Source organism: Primulina huaijiensis, chromosome 9 (assembly GCF_012295235.1).
Source record: "Primulina huaijiensis isolate GDHJ02 chromosome 9, ASM1229523v2, whole genome shotgun sequence".
Taxonomy (NCBI): domain Eukaryota; kingdom Viridiplantae; phylum Streptophyta; class Magnoliopsida; order Lamiales; family Gesneriaceae; genus Primulina; species Primulina huaijiensis.
The window spans coordinates 18,789,532-18,807,834 of NC_133314.1; the positions used below are offsets into that span (position 1 = coordinate 18,789,532).

The window sequence follows — 18,303 nt, forward strand, 5'->3', positions numbered from 1 at the left end:
TATATATTAACAGACAAATTAATTACCAATTCTTGAAAATCAGAATCATCAAATCTTATGGTCAAACACTGTGATTAATTTAATATGTGAACATGTTTTGCGCGTGATTTTAAAAATTAATCTTAAAATCGGCTCACATACATTTTTATATTATTATTACAGTAAACATGTTTTGTGCATGGTTTTAAATTAGGCAAAAACTTGTATGAGACGGTCTCACGGGTTGTATTTTGTGATACGGATCTTTATTTGGGTTATCCATGAAAAAGTATTGTTTTTTTGCTAAGAATATTACTTTTTATTGTGAATATTGGTAGAGTTGACCCCGTCTCACATATTAAGATCCGTGAGACGGTCTCACGTGACTCTTTAAATGAAACTAAAATATATAAAGTTCGATTTTTTATTCATTTCGAGAAACGGTGGCTTTTTTTATGTATAATAATAAAATCTTATTATAAATATAAAGTGTTCAGATTTAAGTGGGATTATAATAATATCACGTGCCTAGTAACCCGGCGTACAAAAAAGTTATTCGGATTTCAAATCGGATTATGGTATATCACAGTGCCTCGATTGTATCGTGATTTACAGAAATATTCATCGTAAATTTCCTTCTTCAACTCTATAAATTAAATTAGAATTTTCATTTTTATTATCGTGGTCGATAATTATTATCATCTATACTACTATTCGATTATATCTATATTATTATACTATATTATATATTATATAAAGAATATGTCACTTAGAGGATAGAGAAAGTTCGTGGCAATTTCTTTGGGCTATTTCGTTCTCTCTGAAAGTCCAGATATTTTACATAATATAATAACTTTGGAACAAAACTTATTGACTCAGAATTTGCCCGATGTGCAAGGCGACATGCCATGCATTATTCTCGTGTTCAACCATTAAAAATTGCTAGTAAAGGACATGCTTCTGGCCGCTAATGAAACAGGTTCAATATTTGGATGTGTAGATACATTTTTTTGGATGAAGGAGAAGCTCAGTAGAAAAGAATTTGAGGCGTTTGCGATGCGATCTTGGGAAACCTGGAGTAAAAGGTTGTATCTGGTCCATAAGAACAAGGGACTACATGAATGAATTAATGCTGATTGGGGTGAGAATTTACTACATGACTTCCAACAACATGCTTGAACAGTAATATCTACGGCGGCCAAAAAGATTCAGTGCAGGTCACCGGAGGCGTGGGTTGCTCCACTAGAAAACAAACTTAGACTGGATGTCGATACAGCCTATAATGAGAGTACCAATAGCTACACAATTGGAGTAATGGTAAGGAATCATGAGGGCCAACCAGTACTGACCTTTGGACGGAAGATTGATAAGCCCCAGTCTATTACATGTTCTAAGCTTCTTGCAATTAAAGTGGCTTAAAGATTACTCAAGTGTGTAACCTACAGATTCATCAACTCACCTCAGACTTTCTCCCCACCGTGCAAGAAATCACAAGGCCGGAAGAGAACATCAGTTATGTAGGATCTATTGCTATATATATCAGGATTTTTCTGGATTCTCGTATAGTAACATTACTCTTAGTCATATTCGATAATCGACGAATGTAGTTGCACACTCGATCGCCGCTTTTGCTATTTCCTCTCCATCCCAATTTGTATGGGAGATTGGTGATTTTTCTTTATAGTTGATTCATCTTAAAATGAAGGAAATATTGGATTTTCAATAAAATACAAGAATTTGACCGTAAAAAAAATTAGCTTGGTTTGTTAGATTGTTGACTAATATTTAATTAAGTGAAAGTGGGTGCGAGAAGTGGGGTCCGTTGGGTAGCTTCGATACTGCCCCACATAGTTTGTATGGACAAGATTCACACATATGTGATTTTAAAAAAATTAGTGGACCCATGTATGTGTGGCTAAATTTGGATCCTTGATTCTATCATGGGGTAGTGCCCTTACATGTAGGTTGGAATCAACAATCAGTTAGATACTTAAAATCTGCGAGAGTTAATTATGCAATTGAAACATCGATTACCAATAATTCGCGTTTTAACAAACGAGATATGCCAATGAAGCATCGATTACCAATAATTCGCGTTTTAACGAGCGAGATTAAATGTAAAACATAAGTAAAACGCAAAAATTTAATAAAACAAGAACAAAACGATCGAAAGTGTGGTTGAGAATATTAATTTGGCTTTTATAGAACTTTAAAAAATAATATTGCAAAAAAAATTAAAGATATATGACTATAACGAATTTCTACGTAGATTTCTAAATAAAAATAAAAATAGTAAGTCTTTTGTGAGACAGTTTCACTAATCTTTATCTGTAAGACGGGCCAACTCTACCTATATTCACAATAAGAAGTAATAATCTTAACATAAAAAGTAATACTTTTTCATGGTTCACAATAAAAAGTAATATTTTTAGCATTAAAAGTAATAATTTTTCGTGGATGTCTTAAATAAGATATTTGTCTCACAAAATACGATTCGTGAGACCGTCTTACACAAATTTTTGCCGAATAAAAATTCCTTTACATATTAAATATCTATACACACCGCCTACCCTGCCGTTATATTCCCATTATTTTGACTTAAATTATTTATTTTAAAAAATAATAATAAATATTAATTTAAATAAAACATTTTTATTATATTGATTTTGTTTGCCATGTTATATCACCGTATTGTGTCGGCAAGTCGTTTTCAGTTTGGAATGGATATTTTGGTAGGTTATATTTTTCATTATAATTTAGAAAATGAGTCGGGTGATAATTGGTAAATAAACCATGCAGAGTTAATTACAGTGAAATAATATTTTTTCTCAATTCCTATCCATGCTAGTTTACTAAATTAATAAGATAATAAATTTGAGACGATCCTTGTATAAATATTTGGTAATATTATAAATTAATAATTTTTTAAAATTTTCAAGTATTTTAGGGCAACTTAGCAAAATATGATTTATTGTTATTTGTTTTTTTTCCTAAAATTAAATTTTATTGTTGATATTATACTATTGTTTTTTTATATAGTGATTTTTTTATTAGTTAATAGTACCATTTATCTTATTTAATTATTTAAACGCTTCATATGTAAAATCGAACATTTTTCATTTAACTAAAAAATATATCTGATGATATCGATGCAATTCTAATATTTTAAATTGTATAGCAGTTTAAGTGTTATGGTTCGATCGTATTCCTAACAGCGGCAATTATTACATAATGATATAATATCACTCACTTATTTTTTAAATATGTAAAATATATTTTAGTTTGTATGTTTATATGAATTTAAAGAATATGATACAGACAATAACAAAAACATGATGACTTTAATGTAATTAAATTAATATCCGCTTGATAAAAAATATTATTTTAAATAATAACTTATTTATTTACCGATTAATTAATACATCTCTAAATTAATAAATTTTCATAGTCACAACATTATTAATTTATAGAGCTTTTACTGTAGTTATATGATCTGATTAGTTTTTTTTTTATTTGTTTTTTAAAATTAAGCCTCTCATTTATAATAAATTTTAAAAAAACGCAGTATTGAACTAGAAAATCTCAAAATTTATAAATTTTTAAGTTTTGGATAATATCTAAGATAAAATAAATTTAAATATCAAAATTTAAGTGAAATAGATATTAAATTTTTGAAAATTTTCAAATAAATTATGGTTCTGAAATTTTGAACTAGTAATATGCTAATAGCGATGTGTGCCATTTGCACTACTGCCGACTTGTTGCTTTCGTCCGTACGGTTACATGCATGCATACATCCAAACTACATAGAGTTGGTCCAAGTTGTGGGTTGAGTCGCTATAACTTAAGAATTTATTTGAAATATTATCACAAATCATAATTTTTAATAAAACAATAAACAACTAATATTATAACTAATATTACTTTTCGTAACTTGTAAGTTGATATAATTATTGAGAGATATATATTATTGGAGATCATAAAAAAACTTTTTTTTAAGAAAACGATCGAAACATGATGTTTGAATTAGTATTCAATTTAATTTTAAAAAGTTTAAGTTGTTTTACCAAAGAAAAATATTAAGTAAGAATCAAAATGTCCTTATTTTCGGGTCCATAAATTACAAATCCATCACTAAAATATAATTCTTTAAAGAAAAATACCTATTTTATTAAAAAAATATTTCACAAAGTAGACAGACGTCCACGACTTGATTGCTAATGCCTGGATTCAAGTAAATATTGTCGCTCGCTACAAATATAACAACAAAATGCTATTATTGATATAAAATATTATGAATTCTTGATGTGAAACTCCACCTATCTAATGCACGCGTTCTTGCTAACTAAAAGCCATTCCATATTGGAAAATCTACCTTGGTAATTTATTTTGAAGTCAAATTTTGTTTTCTCATATATATGTGATTAGTTAATTATAGAAAACAAAATTTGACTTCAAACCGTTGCCTACCCACTAGATTTGATGCGGCTGGGACTGTTGGTCAAACCGTTGCCTACCCACTAGATTTGATTCGTAGACGAATGCAGATGGTGGGATGGCATAGTGCTGCTTCAATTGTTATTGGTGATGGGAGGAGCAGAACCCCTCTTGCATATACTGTGGCATGATTGATTCTTTCAGGAAAACTGTGAAGCACGAAGGTTTCAAAGCATTGCACATTTCCTATTCAGATTGTCCCTTCAATAGCCATTGCCTTTGTGACGTACGAACAAGTGAAGGAACTTCTTGGGGGTAGAGATTAGAATATCTGACTGAGGCAGGGAGAGGAGAGCCATGACCAGGGACGGAGCCACCCCAAAGGCTGGGGTGGACTTCAGCCCAGGGTAAAAAAATAAAAAAAAATGATTATTTTTTATTTTAGTTATAAACTAAGTTAAAATTTTGTAAAGCTAATTAGTAACCCAAATATTTATTGTTCCTTCAAGCTTCAGCCTAGGCTCCGTTGAATCAGAGTTCAGGTTGAAAAAATTTCCTGACTACATCCCTGGCCATGACGTTTATTCTTCGTGTGATTTTGATCGACAATGAAGGAAAAAGGTCAATGCATCCTCTTCTGCATAGAGAAGCTGGAGACGGTCTAACATCCGTTTGTTGATGTCTTTTTTTTTACATGTTTGGAGATGTATGTTTTATTTTGTCCTGGGTTCAGAGTTTAGCAACTCGTTCCGTTCCGACTTATGTTTCAAATAAGTGCATGTCGGAATAAGAATCCAATAACATAGCCTTCTCAGGTCTCTTTGTAATTAACTAGCTATAGATTACTAGAGATTGTACAGTGTAGAAAATATAACAACGTTAAATACAGCAGAAGATTTGCTGCTAATTGATTTGTGATCTAATCACTTTGGCAAAAGAGCATGTAACCTTGGTGCTTGATTCACACTATAATTCTAAGCCTATATTTCATACACTATAATGAGCAAAATTGAACCAAGAAAACTTATGCCCCATCTAAGTTGGGAATATTTCAAAATACGAGTCTTGGCCTTGTTGGAAATCATGCTTTTCTTCAACGTTACCTCCAAGAATTCACAATCTTCTGAAGTGTCTGAGAACAAATTGCAAATATGGGTGTAATTGATTCTTGTAAGAAGCCATGATATTTTCGAGGAAATTCGCAAAACATCAGCAAGTAGTGAAATTTGTTTGCTGCTAGGAAATCTTATCGAACGGTGTCTAAATTTTATATGCAGATGGATTGATGATGGTTCAGTTCAATTCAAGGGAATTTCTAACAAAATAAACAAGCAAATAAAGTAAAATCACCTGCAGTCCCTTATCTTCGTGTGATCCTTTGATGTTTGTTTACCAACAACGCTTCTAAATTCATTCAGTTCTCGTTTTCTCGAAACAACATTCGATCGACTCACACCGGGCTTCGATTTATGGTCGTAATTTCCCATTTCCCTTTCATTAATTTCCTCGAAATTGGAGCTTTCTTCTGCGGATAATGACAGATACGAAAGGATCACAACGATATTAAGCCCACAAAGAACCGATGAATCCGTCTCAAGATTCCCATTTTCATCACTCTTCTCTTCATATTTCTCATCTTCAACTTTGTCTGTTTCTTGGATTGTATCCACCACTGGTTCCGCCATTTGTTCAGCTCAAAATCTGTCAAGAGTAGATCGGTTTCTTGAAGGGTATTTCACAGAAACTCAAAAAAAAAAAAAAATTGTATAATTAATTACCTTTGAGAAATTGTGGCTCGATCTAGCTAGGTATGTCAATGATTTCAAGCTTGGAGGATAATATATCTATTTTTTTGGGCTTGAATTTTTCTTTTTTTGAATTTTATATAGTTTCTTGAAAAAGATGTTAATGGTCAATCGACTTGCAACACAAGCCAAGCCAATGCATTTCTGCCAATGGTTGGTTATAAACGTGGGACGCCCCTTCAAATTTTATTGGGATTCAATTTTTAAGGAGTAGGCCTTTTATGATACCGTCTCACGAATATTTATCTGTGAGAAGGGTCAACCATATCGATATTCACAATAAAAAATAATACTCTTAACATAAAAAATAATATTTTTTCATGAATGACCAAAATAATATATATGTCTCACAAAATACGACCCGTGAAACCGTCTCACACAAATTTTTGTATTTTTCAAGAGTGTAATAATCATTAATTGAGAATATTAATGGTCGAGGGACTTGAAAAATAAAATAAAAAATTAGAGAATAAAAATATCTTATTGTTTGTTATGTAGGAAAATTATTCAATTATTTGGTATAGTCCGTACAACAAATAATATTTGTTTAATAATTTGGCACATATGTAATATATCGTTTAGTTCATTTAATAAGATAATAAATTATTTATAATACAAAAATAATAAATAAAAAAATATCGATACCATATGTTATAGTCTCGAGCTCTTGATTTTTTTTTGGTAAAAATGTTATTTCTTTACATAAATGAGGGCTACCTCTCGAAATAAATGAAAGTCGAGGGGGGGTAAGTGATAATTTTGCGAGTCAAGCATTCTGGTTTTCTGCTGTAGCAATTACGCGGTTCAGTGCGATGTGCATACAGTGAGACGGAGATGCAGTGGTACGTCGTCGCTTCGATTCTTACGATTCTTACAAGTTCTCAGGTTTCTCCTCACTTCGAATCCACTATTCGAATTTTGAATCTTGATTCATCACAGAGTTGTTTGTGTGAAAATATGTGATCGAATCTTTTAAATTTATTGTATTTGGAGTGAATGGGGTTGATTTTATTTCATTTTGGTAGGGAATTTTGACGACATTATCACAGAGTAATGGGGGATATAAATATGATTATGCCACTGTGCCATTTCTTGCTGAAGTTTTCAAGGTACTTTTACTAATTTGTATGATTTGGTTTTATAAAATTACATTGTTTCACTCGAAACTGACATGTTTCTTTAATTAGTTTTTAATCCTTTTTTCTTGGTTCCAGACGACATATAGTTCAAACTAATTCATGATCTTTGATATCTCGTGGTAGCTTCGTTTTTAACATAGTTAGGATTAAAGCTTTGGTTTTTCTCGAATTCAGATATAACTCATGTACTCGTTTGTTGAAAAAGGTGAACCATTGTATTCAAACAAGAATCTTGGATGAAGAATCAGATATCTTTTAATAAAATGCATGAGTTAAGAGGCAGTGTTCGATGTACAGATATTTTGCACGATGCGTTTTTAATGATGTAGAATTGCATCTACTTCTTTTGCTACTAATAAGCCTTCATTGAATTGCAGCTTATTGTATCTAGTGTACTACTGTGGAGGGAATGCCAGAGTTCACCTCCTCCTAAAATGACCACAGAATGGAGGATTGTTCGATTATATCCCATCCCATCAATTATATACCTGATTCACAATAATGTTCAGTTTGCCACATTGACTTATGTTGATGCCTCCACATATCAAATAATGGGCAATTTAAAGATCGTGACTACCGGAATTCTATTCAGGTGATGCATATTTCATTTTCATTCATTAAAATTCTTTACTTGGGACTTTATGAATCTGATATATGTTTTTTATTTGAGAAGAATTATGGAATGTTTTTCTATTTTTTGTTCTAGGCTGTTTTTGAAGAGGAAGCTCTCTAATTTGCAGTGGATGGCGATTGGCCTATTGGCTATCGGAACGACCACAAGTCAGGTGCTGCAGAGATCTTTTCAGTAAATCTTTATTTTATATCTTGTCATTCTATGTCGGTTATTTATGTATGAAAAAATAACCGGTGTCGGATTTGTTGGTAACCTTAATGTAGGCCATTATAGACTATGAGTTTGCTTCTAATACACATTTCTACGCCCTCTTAAGATGGACCACAGACACGTGCAATTCTTTGTTTTAGTGTGCATAGAAATATCAACTTGTAAGTGTCTTAAAATCACGTAAGATTCTAGTAAATCATTTATGATACACTCTTGGTACAGTTGTCGTGTTAAAATGTTAATATTTAAACATATTAATACCCACTTTATGTCGATGCAGGTAAAAGGCTGTGGAGAAGCTTCTTGTGACTCGCTCTTTTCGTCACCGGTTCAGGGCTATATGTTGGGCCTATTATCTGCTTGCCTTTCAGCATTGGCTGGTGTCTATACGGAATTTTTGATGAAGAAGAACAACGATAGCTTATACTGGCAAAACATTCAACTATATACGTGAGTCTTTTTCTGTAATCTTACTCCCTCACCTCTGCCCTGTCTTATATTACTTGACTACGCTGTAAATTCGCTTAGACCTTGCGAACATGTAATTTTATCCTTATGCTTGACGCTTGTTTAAAATATTGTTGGGGATTAACAATTGCCACATTTATCCTGCATGGCTATTCATATGATGTAGCGATCGAAAAGTAGCATCCTGCTGCATGTCTAAAGAGTTGAATTGCGTTGTTACCATCAACTATAGTTTCTAGTATGATGACGTAATACTCGATTTTATATATGTGGATGTATATGCACCAATGAATAGATCATGAGGAGGAAGAAGACAAATACTATTCTTTGTTCTAGCTATTAGATTAGCATGATTAACTTGGATTAAGCACTGTGATGATATGCCTTTACTTTCAGTTTTGGTGCATTATTCAACATGGCAAGGCTCGTCTTGGATGATTTCAGAAGTGGATTTGAGAAAGGACCTTGGTGGCAACGCCTTTTCACTGGATACGACGTCACAACTTGGTTGGTGGTTTTAAATCTGGGTTCTACTGGGCTGTTGGTTTCGTGGTTAATGAAGTATGCTGACAATATCGTGAAGGTAAGTTATCTCACACTTTATTTTTTTGACTATTTTCTCGTTTGATGAATTCTAAACTTTAGTATTCACTTTCTCATAATGTGTGGTGTATGCATCTTTGCTTCAACGTAGAGGTTTGAAAAAAATAAACTATTCCCAAAAAAAAGATTATATTAAATGGGCGTGTCTATGTGAGAACCTGTCAATGTTACCAACTAATTTTTCCGTGTAGTAATTTTTTTTTCAAATATCATCAAACTTGTGCTCCTAGAAATGAAATCCTGTTCAATTTCTTAGATGACCATGTTCTTGCTGAGCTATAATTTTTACATATCGTGAAGGGAATTAAACTTAATATATGCCAGTACTTCACCGCCCTTAAGCATAACTAGTTATTGCTTCCCTTTGTTTAAGTGGTTTTTCTACGTTTCTTGGGCCTAATCCATTAAACACCTTTGAACCGAGCGGAAGATAGTATCCAAGTACTTGCAAGGCATTTGTGCTGACATGATGTAACTTGCTTTGTTGGTCAATGCATGTTTTTGTGATGTAAAGTTCCTCATTTCACCCTTTCTATGGTTTTACTGGAATCAATCCTCAATAACTATTCCTATTAACTATTATACTTCAATATATTTTCCAGCTTTTCTTTTAATTTAAACAGGTGTACTCTACATCCATGGCCATGTTGCTAACTATGGTACTATCTGTGTTCCTTTTCAACTTCAAGCCAACAGTTCAGGTAACTTTCTTGTATCTCTTGCAAAACATGGAAACATCATTTTCTATTTTAGCTGATTCGCCCCCTTTGATATGTCCCTTAGTTGTTTGTTGGTGTGTAATTTCGTAATGCACGTGCAGCTCTATCTGGGAATTATGATCTGCATGGTGTCATTGCACATGTATTTCACTCCTCCGAGCATGCTTGTTGATTTGCCTTTCACAACAAAACCACAACCTCAAAATCTACTCGAAGTTTCTGTTGATCTTTCTACGGATTCCTGAACAACTGGTAAGTCTAGTTTTTCCATTAGTTGAAAAGGTGGGAGATGTATTATCACAAGCATAGAAAGGCCCACAAATTCTATCAGGAGTGGGTAAGAAATTTTGTTAGAACACAATACGAGTGAAACTTACTGTGTAAAAATACTCTGTTAGGTTTGTAATTCGCTAGAAATTTCTAGTGGTGGCAAATATTATGTTGAAATTGGAGTAGTTCTTCAATAGTTTCCTTCTTTATATTTAAAATTTGTTATGATTCTTTCATAATTTTAACTGTTAAACTATTGGATACATGTTGTAAACCATGTCATTTGTTGGCAATTTAACAAGTGAGCTATGTTAAATATATTTCATTCTGCATAGCATAGTCAAGCAAAGCCTTTGCTCTATATAATTTCTTACTAGTTTATTTTCTGCTTCCTCAAGGTGTAATCCTTGCCCAATTGCGAGCCACACAGAACAAATGTAGTTTCACATTGATCTTAACAGTTCGGTTATTTACGTGAGAAAACTTGTTATCCATCGGAAGAGAACGTCGATTCGGGAAAAACCGCAGCCTTTTACTGGCAGTAGAAATCACCGCCGTGATACCGGCACGCCTGCCGACACTCTAACCCTGGACTTAATCTTCTTCATCTCCAAATTCAATATACGTAGCCACACTTGCTGCATTATTGATGGCTCTCACCCAGAATTGTGTGGTTGTTCATTGTTTAACTCAATTATTCAGGCAAACATAGGTCAAGTCCAATGATCATATAATTTGGATTCTTGTTCTTGCTTTCTGGTTGAATTTGTGTACTACATAGTAATCGGGACAAGGAAGTATTTAATATACGTAGCTTGTGGAAACTGTACTAGATCTTTCAGCCATTAAATTTGTGATTCATATTTGTTTTTTTGGAATGAAGTTATTGTTATACATTATATGAATCAAAAGAATTTCTCGGTTCATAGAAATTGACGAGGTTACCATATTTGTCATTGTTACTATCTAGGAATCAAATAAAAATATTCCTCTTTATTGGTAAACATTTGTATATGTTTAGAAATTTAAAGTATAAAATTTATATATTTTTTATTTAGATATGATAATCTCTTGGCCATTATCGTGGCGGAGTCATTTTTTCATTTCTACTCAGGACTATAATTTTCTAGACCATGGTTGAGCTAATATTAACAATTATAACCCCGGGTTATCGAAAAATAAGACAAAATTTTATGTATAAAAAATATCGGAAAAAAACAAGTCACCCGGGTTACCGTCCGGGCTGCTTTCTAGTTTCTCACAGGGTCGATATTACATCTCGTAAGCATAGGCGCATCACCATGTTGCATAGTGAAACAGCTCTTAGAGGCAACGAAGAGCTTATATTAAAATTTTCATAAAAAACAATTCAAAATTTAGTTTCTATCACCTACCTTTCCACATAACTCCTTCCGCTACAAATACCACCCAATCTCATTACATTTCCTAACCAATACAATAAAAAAGCAGTAAAATATTTTAGAGCACGAGTTTGGTTTCAGTTACTTCAGGCAAAATAAGGGGGGAAAAAAATGAACCGAGGAATACTGGAATCCATTTCAAGATTGCTAGCCACAAATGTAGCTGCCACCGCCACCTCCGTTAATGATGGTGCCAATGGGGGGCTGCTAAAGAGAGAGATTCATGGGTTCCAAATGCCACTGCACTACCCGAGATACACTCGGGCAGAGTACGAGTTCATGACCGAGTGGAAACTCGACTGTCTTTTAATGGAATATGGTTTGCTAGTGAGCGGAGATGTTAATCAGAAGAGGAAGTTCGCAATGGGAGCTTTCTTGTGGAACTGTTAATTATTTGAATTCGATGTGTGATATGTGTAAGATATGTGCCTTGTTTTGGGACATGCTTGAGCATTTTTCTTTGACAAAAACTTGTGTGAGACGGTCTCACGGGTCGTATTTGTGAGACGGATCTTTTATTTGAGTCATCCATGAAAAAGTATTACTTTTTATGCTAAGAGTATTACTTTTTATTGTGAATATGGGTAGGGTTGACCCGTCTCACAAATTAAGATCCGTGAAACGGTCTCACATGAGACCCACTCTTCTTCTTTTTTTGTTTAAAGAAAATTTAATTTGGCATTGTATTTGATGTTTTCCATGTTTTTTTTTTCTAACGACCCAATCTATTAGTTTTGGATTTTTCTATGTTCGAGTGTTACATGTCGACTTTCATTAAAATGCGAAATATTTATCGTGTGAGCAATGAAAAATTCCTGTGTACGTGTGAACACATCATTTATTGGAGTTTTCCTATTGTTCTTGATTCTACTGGAGCTGCCGCAGCAGCCACCTGTTTCCGATGATGTCTGTTATTACATAATCGAATCGTCGAGTAAATACCTGCGAACACAACGAATGAATTCAAATGCAAATTTGGTTGCATTAACAAGAAAACTCGAGGCCATGTTCACATACAGCAGAAAAATGTGATCACAAGCTTCAAAAGCATATCGATTTGTAGGTTGTCATTCATTTCGCATTTTTAACAGTGAGACTATCCTACGAGTATATCTTCATTCTTCAGCACCATGGCCACGAAGCATCTGTCCAAGTGCAGCAGCGGATGTCCTCGGTTATAGACACTTGATCAAATGTTTGTCCCGGTTCTAGAACATTGCTTGCTTGGTCACCTCCAAACGCCTGACAACACCGTATAGTTTCATCCCGCAACAATGCTTCTTCCTTGTATGCCGGATTTGGATACCTTGGATGTTGAATCAAGGGAACATTTTTCCACCAAAGTTTAAGAGCCTAGAACAACCCATGAAAAGAAATAGCAAGTCCTTTGAAACTATAAAATGAGTAACTCGGAATATATATTTGGTCCAAAATATAAAAAAAACACTCAAGCATCCCTCTCAAAAATCATTTTCTTTTCTCATTCTGTGGCTGCTTGGGCATCATATTGCTATCATCCAATTAAATATCAATGTTAGACCGAAGCTAATTAATAAAGCTTACATGCCAATATATCCATAATGCAACTTTATGGGGCATCATCCAGAAAAACCATGTATGATCCCCAGACATAGAGGGGGTCACTCTCTTGGCGGTCAACGAAGCAGTGAAGTAGTTGCCGAGCTTTGGATGTTGTACTGAGATTACCACATGCAAATTGTCCCCAGGTTCATTTGTTTTCATGCTCCAGTTCCCAAGCATGTCCTATTGTATACAAGGTGAAATATCTAAACAAAGAAAAACTACACAATACTCGAACATTCATCATGGATTCAGGCAAACAACCGTTGATTGAGAAAATCAATTAACCACCAACCATAAAAGGGCTGACATGAAGAGATTTTGCCACTAAATCCGAGCTCGGATTGAACAAAAATGATACTCTTTCACCCCATGGTGTATTAGTAACCTGATGCAATTCAATACCATGTCAGAAACTAGCTAATTCCAGATAAACGATTAAAAGGCACAAGCACCCTTTATTATCCTATTGGGATGGACTACTTCTTTTTCTTTTATTTTTGCGGGCGGGGGTTGGGATTGGGGACGACAACTCACCTCAGCAACGCATTTTCTCAGAGTCTTCTTCGAGGCTTCGAAATCGTAACAATAGTACAAACTCAACGGGTTTTGTTCATATCCCACGCTAGGAGGTATTGTCAACAGAAAACTGGGGAATCGAGTAAATCATCAATCGAATTCAACTCCAACCAGTAACACAAACTAAATGCAGATTAATAATAAAGATGATCTAGATTTATTAAGTCCAATCAGAATTTCAAAATACCCAGTGGTAGAATATGTGTCATCACACCAATACACAGAACATTTCAATAAATCAGTCTTCAAGTCAATGGACTTCACATTATAACTTGCCCGTGGCGTCAAGCATTAAATTCATCTATGATCAACACCCACTTAACCAGTTGAAAATTAGCAAATGCCTATATTCAACATAGATTTAAATAAAGCGAAATACGGTTTCATAATAATTTTACCGTAAATGAATGTTTGTTTTTGCCTGATGCAATGAACAATTTATATAGATGAAGGATAAAGTGATAGATCGCAACTAATTTCCATGATAAGTAGAAATGAGTGAAGAAGTGGAAACTTACACTGGCCCGTTGGTGTTGGCGACACGGCGGGCCTCATCAGCAGAAAGATGGTTGGGCGACGCGTGGGATGCACCGTCGAGGTCAAAGAGAGCATAGCGAACCGGGTAGCTGAAAGAGTGGTGGACAGGGCGACGGCGCTCGTGCCAGACAGTGCCTTGGTAGAGGATGACCGATTCTGCGGCGACGCGAGGGCGGTGGAGAAGATAGCGGAAGGGGAGGAGCAGTGAAAGAATAAGAGATGTGAAAGTGGTGGTGACAATGGAAATCAGCAGGTACACCAGCTCCATTCGTTTTCGAACCGGAATAGGTCTAAAATCATACTTGCTGTATCATATCGCTTTGGAAAATTTGGTGAGATGGATTTATTATTAAATTTAATTTATAAAAAAATATTTCTTCATATTTATAAGTTATTGAAGTTTTTCTATTTAATTACATTACAATTATTTTTAATAATTCATTGAGTTTATTCAAATAATAGTAAAATAGCCTAATAAATAACATAATTAGTTTAATTTAGACTTTAAATGAAAATACAAGAATATTATTAAAATTAAAAAATAATTAACAATAATATTAAGTAAAATTCATAGTTATTTTTTTAAAATTAGTTCAAATATTTAAGAACATAAACATGACTTATTTTTAAACATACAAACTAAGATATAAATATAACTTAACCTTATTTTGTCATCCGTTTACAATTGATAAAAATTTTCATCATTCAAACTTTCATAAATATATAAAATAAAACAAAATCAAATATTTTTCAAAAAAAGAATGAAATATAATTTAATATGTCATAATTAAATATTATAATTAAAGAAATGAAACAAGAAAAAGTCAAAATCAAAAATCATAACAGTAAGAAATGGTTTATTAGCATTAATTATTAATTAATAAACAAAATGTAAGAATATCACGTGTTATTTGATAGCATGAAGAAATAAACATGTGACGGGTAACTATGTACGTTCACAAGTGAAAAACTTTCATCATCAACATTTTTGTGTGTGTATATATTTTATCTGTGAGACGAGTCAACCCTATCGATATTGTAAAGTTTGTCTATTTGAATTACATACTCATATATAATATTTATTGGGTACTTTTTTTAGTGTAGACCCGCAATTACATGTGATAATGAGAATGGCTTAAAATTGTGTTTGGATTGAAATATTTGGATTTGAGGAAATATTTGGATTTGGTGATTTGAAATAACAGATAAACTGAAAATTCATCATAATAACACAAAATATAACTATTTGATATTTGAAATGTATTATCAAGTGGATTTATCCACTATGAATTCGAAATCCCTAACATCAAATCCATTAATTCAAATACAACCTAAAATTGGGTTACAGAAAATCAAACGTCGTGTTCGATCGAATCCATTACAGAGAAAATGATATATTTTCTACTTTATTATCATGATATTCGAACTCGAGAATGTGTTCAAGGGCTACCAAACTCTCTAGCATTCGTGGCCTTTGGGTATCATCAGATATGTATTATTAATGTAAAGAAAAATTATTATTTTTTATCTTATACATTTAATTTTTTGTAATTGAGATTTTGGTCTTATATGTTGTCAAATTTTGCTTTTAATCTCATATCTTTCAATTTTCGGTAATTTTAATCATTTTTCACCGAGAATGATGATGTAACATTATATGTCAGTAATATATCGGAGATGATTATCGTATTGATTTTTGGATTTGATCTTTGTCACTGGTTGAACAAAATCCGGATTATGCTGAGCGAGATCGAAATTTTTTGAAATTTGAAAAATATTTCAATTAAAAAGGCAAGCATCCATTCTTCTTCTACTTTTTTTCCTTTCTAAATAGATTGTCCATACCATAAAACAATATAATTAAGTCTGTAAATTAAAAGACAATTCATAAACTTACCATAGAAACACTACAATTTACAAGATTTTTGCAAGAAAATACCAAAATTTATTATGTACCATTGTCATCACAAGAATTATTGCGTACCAACGATTCAAATTTCCTCTAACTTGGGCAAGTCGAAAAGGCTCCAAATCCCACTTGCCATTTTTAAGTCACCAAGAATTGGTCATCAAAGAATTCATTAACATCCAACGTTAAAGACTCAAAATCACCCCCTAAGTCAATCGCAGCCCAATCTGTATTCAGCTCCAGCGGGGTGATTTCGTCGTAAATAAGCGGCGAAGGAGACCGAAAATCGAAATAATCCTTCGAAAAACATTGATCCAACGGCAAACAGTCATCGACCAGGAAATCTTTGATATATTGAGAGACCGGTTCGAATAAAGTTTCTCCTATTTTTTTGAACTCGGACCGAACCAAGGGGATATTATACAGAACCGGAGCTTTATTGTTATGGCTAAACCTTAAAACAGAGGTGGGTGAACAGAGATTCTCACAAGACTCTTCCTTGCCAGAATCATAGCCGGAGACCGATGTCAAAACGGCCTCCACAGACGGAACCGTAGACGGAGCCACCCTATCCGGCGGCTTTATGAAATTTGTCAGAGCATCCGGACCGCGTATCTGGATCGCAGCCCTGTCGTACACCAGAGCAGCCTCCTCCGCCGTGTCGTATGTCCCCAGCCAAACCCTCGTCCTCCTCGTCGAATCACGTATCTCTGCAGCCCATTTCCCCCACGGTCGCTGCCTGACGCCACGAAACTTCTTCCCCGCCGCTCCCACCACCCTCTGCTCCGCCACTGGCCTCTTTTTCTTCCTCCCTGCATCCACAAGAGTCCTTTCTTGAGCAGTTCTCTTGCAGACCCTATTCCTTGTCTCCATTCTAACCTCACTCACATGCTTCCTCACTCGCCGGAAACTCCCCATTTCACATTCGTCACCTGAAGAATCAGTAGCATCACAATCAGTGACGGAAATCCTCACCAAACGCGGCGTTTTTGAGCTGAAACCTCCTCCTCTACATACATTTTTACACTGCCACACGGTGGTGATGGCCTCATGGACCGAAAACTTGACGGGTTTGGAGTCTTTCGGATCCATTCTCCATGACATGAAGAAGACAGAGTACAATAAAAATGGAGTGAGTTACAATACAAAAAGGAGGGAGAGAAAAAGTCTTATTATTTAAGAGTAACTGACGGCTAATTATATTGAGAATAAAAGGGGTGAGTTGGAGAAATTACGAGGAAATGTCAGTTGAGAATCCATTTATTTATGTAGTAGACTCGTAATTATTGGGATCAAATTTTAATGATGATAATAATAATAATTAGACAAATTTAAAATGATTTTTATTTATAAATGGATATTATATTGAAAATAACTTTGATATATATGTTTGATGCTCACAAAAAATTTAAGACCCAATTCCAGCAAGTGTCACTAGTCTAGACGCAGGTTTATAAATTGTCCTGGGCCTGAAATCACAAATAAGACCGTTAGAAGGGGGCTGAGAGGGTGTCCTGGTGTAGCCCCTCCGACGCTCAAGTCAGAGGCTGAGGATATATGGAGGAGCAGCTAAGGTTGCTGCTAAAAACAATATAGTGAATCCAAATCATACGCTGAAACCTGGTATTTATAGGAGAATAATTGGGCTTGTCATGGACCCTCCACCTGTGGGCCCTAGAAATGCTGGAGATGGACCGGGATTTTGGGCCTGCTTTTGATGGGTTCATCCTTAAGACATCAATGTTCGAGATGCGACTTCCAAATTAAGTTTGTTAATACTCCTAACAATTCAAAAAATTGTAGGTATTCAACCGGAAGCAGATCCCCGTAGCACGGGAAATCCCAACACTCACCGACTCATTCAATGAGGATGTCGTAGCCGTACAACTTGGGCTTCAAGCAAAACAAACTCGTTCTGACACCTCGTCACCCACAAAATACGGCGTTATTTTTTTGTCTAATGACAAGTTTTCATCCACACTTGTATGACTAATGATTCATCTATATATCAT

General features: G+C 34.2%; 3 protein-coding genes and 1 long non-coding RNA gene across 7 annotated transcripts; 1 reads left to right on the forward strand and 3 right to left on the reverse strand.

Annotated features, from left to right (window-relative positions):
- Positions 1-5,300: 5,300 nt before the first annotated feature.
- LOC140984929 (uncharacterized) lies at positions 5,301-6,423 on the reverse strand. The gene is made up of 3 exons (XR_012176673.1): positions 6,195-6,423; positions 5,767-6,117; positions 5,301-5,548 (listed from the first exon to the last, which is right to left on the reverse strand). It is a non-coding gene; the product is annotated as an uncharacterized lncRNA (long non-coding RNA).
- Positions 6,424-6,931: 508 nt separating this feature from the next.
- Positions 6,932-11,166, forward strand: LOC140985311 (CMP-sialic acid transporter 1-like). 4 transcript variants are annotated; one of them, XM_073453126.1, is made up of 9 exons: positions 6,953-7,106; positions 7,247-7,330; positions 7,738-7,952; positions 8,067-8,145; positions 8,485-8,654; positions 9,069-9,255; positions 9,899-9,976; positions 10,096-10,246; positions 10,663-11,166. In XM_073453126.1, exons 1-8 carry the CDS (start codon positions 7,056-7,058, stop codon positions 10,237-10,239), a joined length of 1,008 nt encoding a protein of 335 aa, XP_073309227.1. In that variant the 5' UTR covers positions 6,953-7,055; the 3' UTR covers positions 10,240-10,246; positions 10,663-11,166. The 4 variants fall into 4 exon arrangements, with proteins under 4 accessions (XP_073309230.1, XP_073309227.1, XP_073309226.1 ...); XM_073453129.1 differs by lacking the exon at positions 10,663-11,166 and having other exon boundaries at positions 6,932-7,063; positions 10,096-10,460; XM_073453125.1 differs by lacking the exon at positions 10,663-11,166 and having other exon boundaries at positions 10,096-10,460.
- Positions 11,167-12,678: 1,512 nt separating this feature from the next.
- Positions 12,679-14,693, reverse strand: LOC140983821 (uncharacterized). Its single transcript, XM_073450973.1, has 5 exons — positions 14,364-14,693; positions 13,804-13,915; positions 13,562-13,654; positions 13,249-13,449; positions 12,679-13,038 (listed from the first exon to the last, which is right to left on the reverse strand). Exons 1-5 carry the CDS (start codon positions 14,648-14,650, stop codon positions 12,808-12,810), a joined length of 924 nt encoding a protein of 307 aa, XP_073307074.1. The 5' UTR covers positions 14,651-14,693; the 3' UTR covers positions 12,679-12,807.
- A 1,536-nt stretch (positions 14,694-16,229) lies between these two features.
- LOC140985203 (pathogenesis-related genes transcriptional activator PTI6-like) lies at positions 16,230-17,436 on the reverse strand. The gene has a single exon (XM_073452981.1). It carries the CDS (start codon positions 17,393-17,395, stop codon positions 16,430-16,432), a length of 966 nt encoding a protein of 321 aa, XP_073309082.1. The 5' UTR covers positions 17,396-17,436; the 3' UTR covers positions 16,230-16,429.
- Between the last annotated feature and the right edge of the window lie 867 nt (positions 17,437-18,303).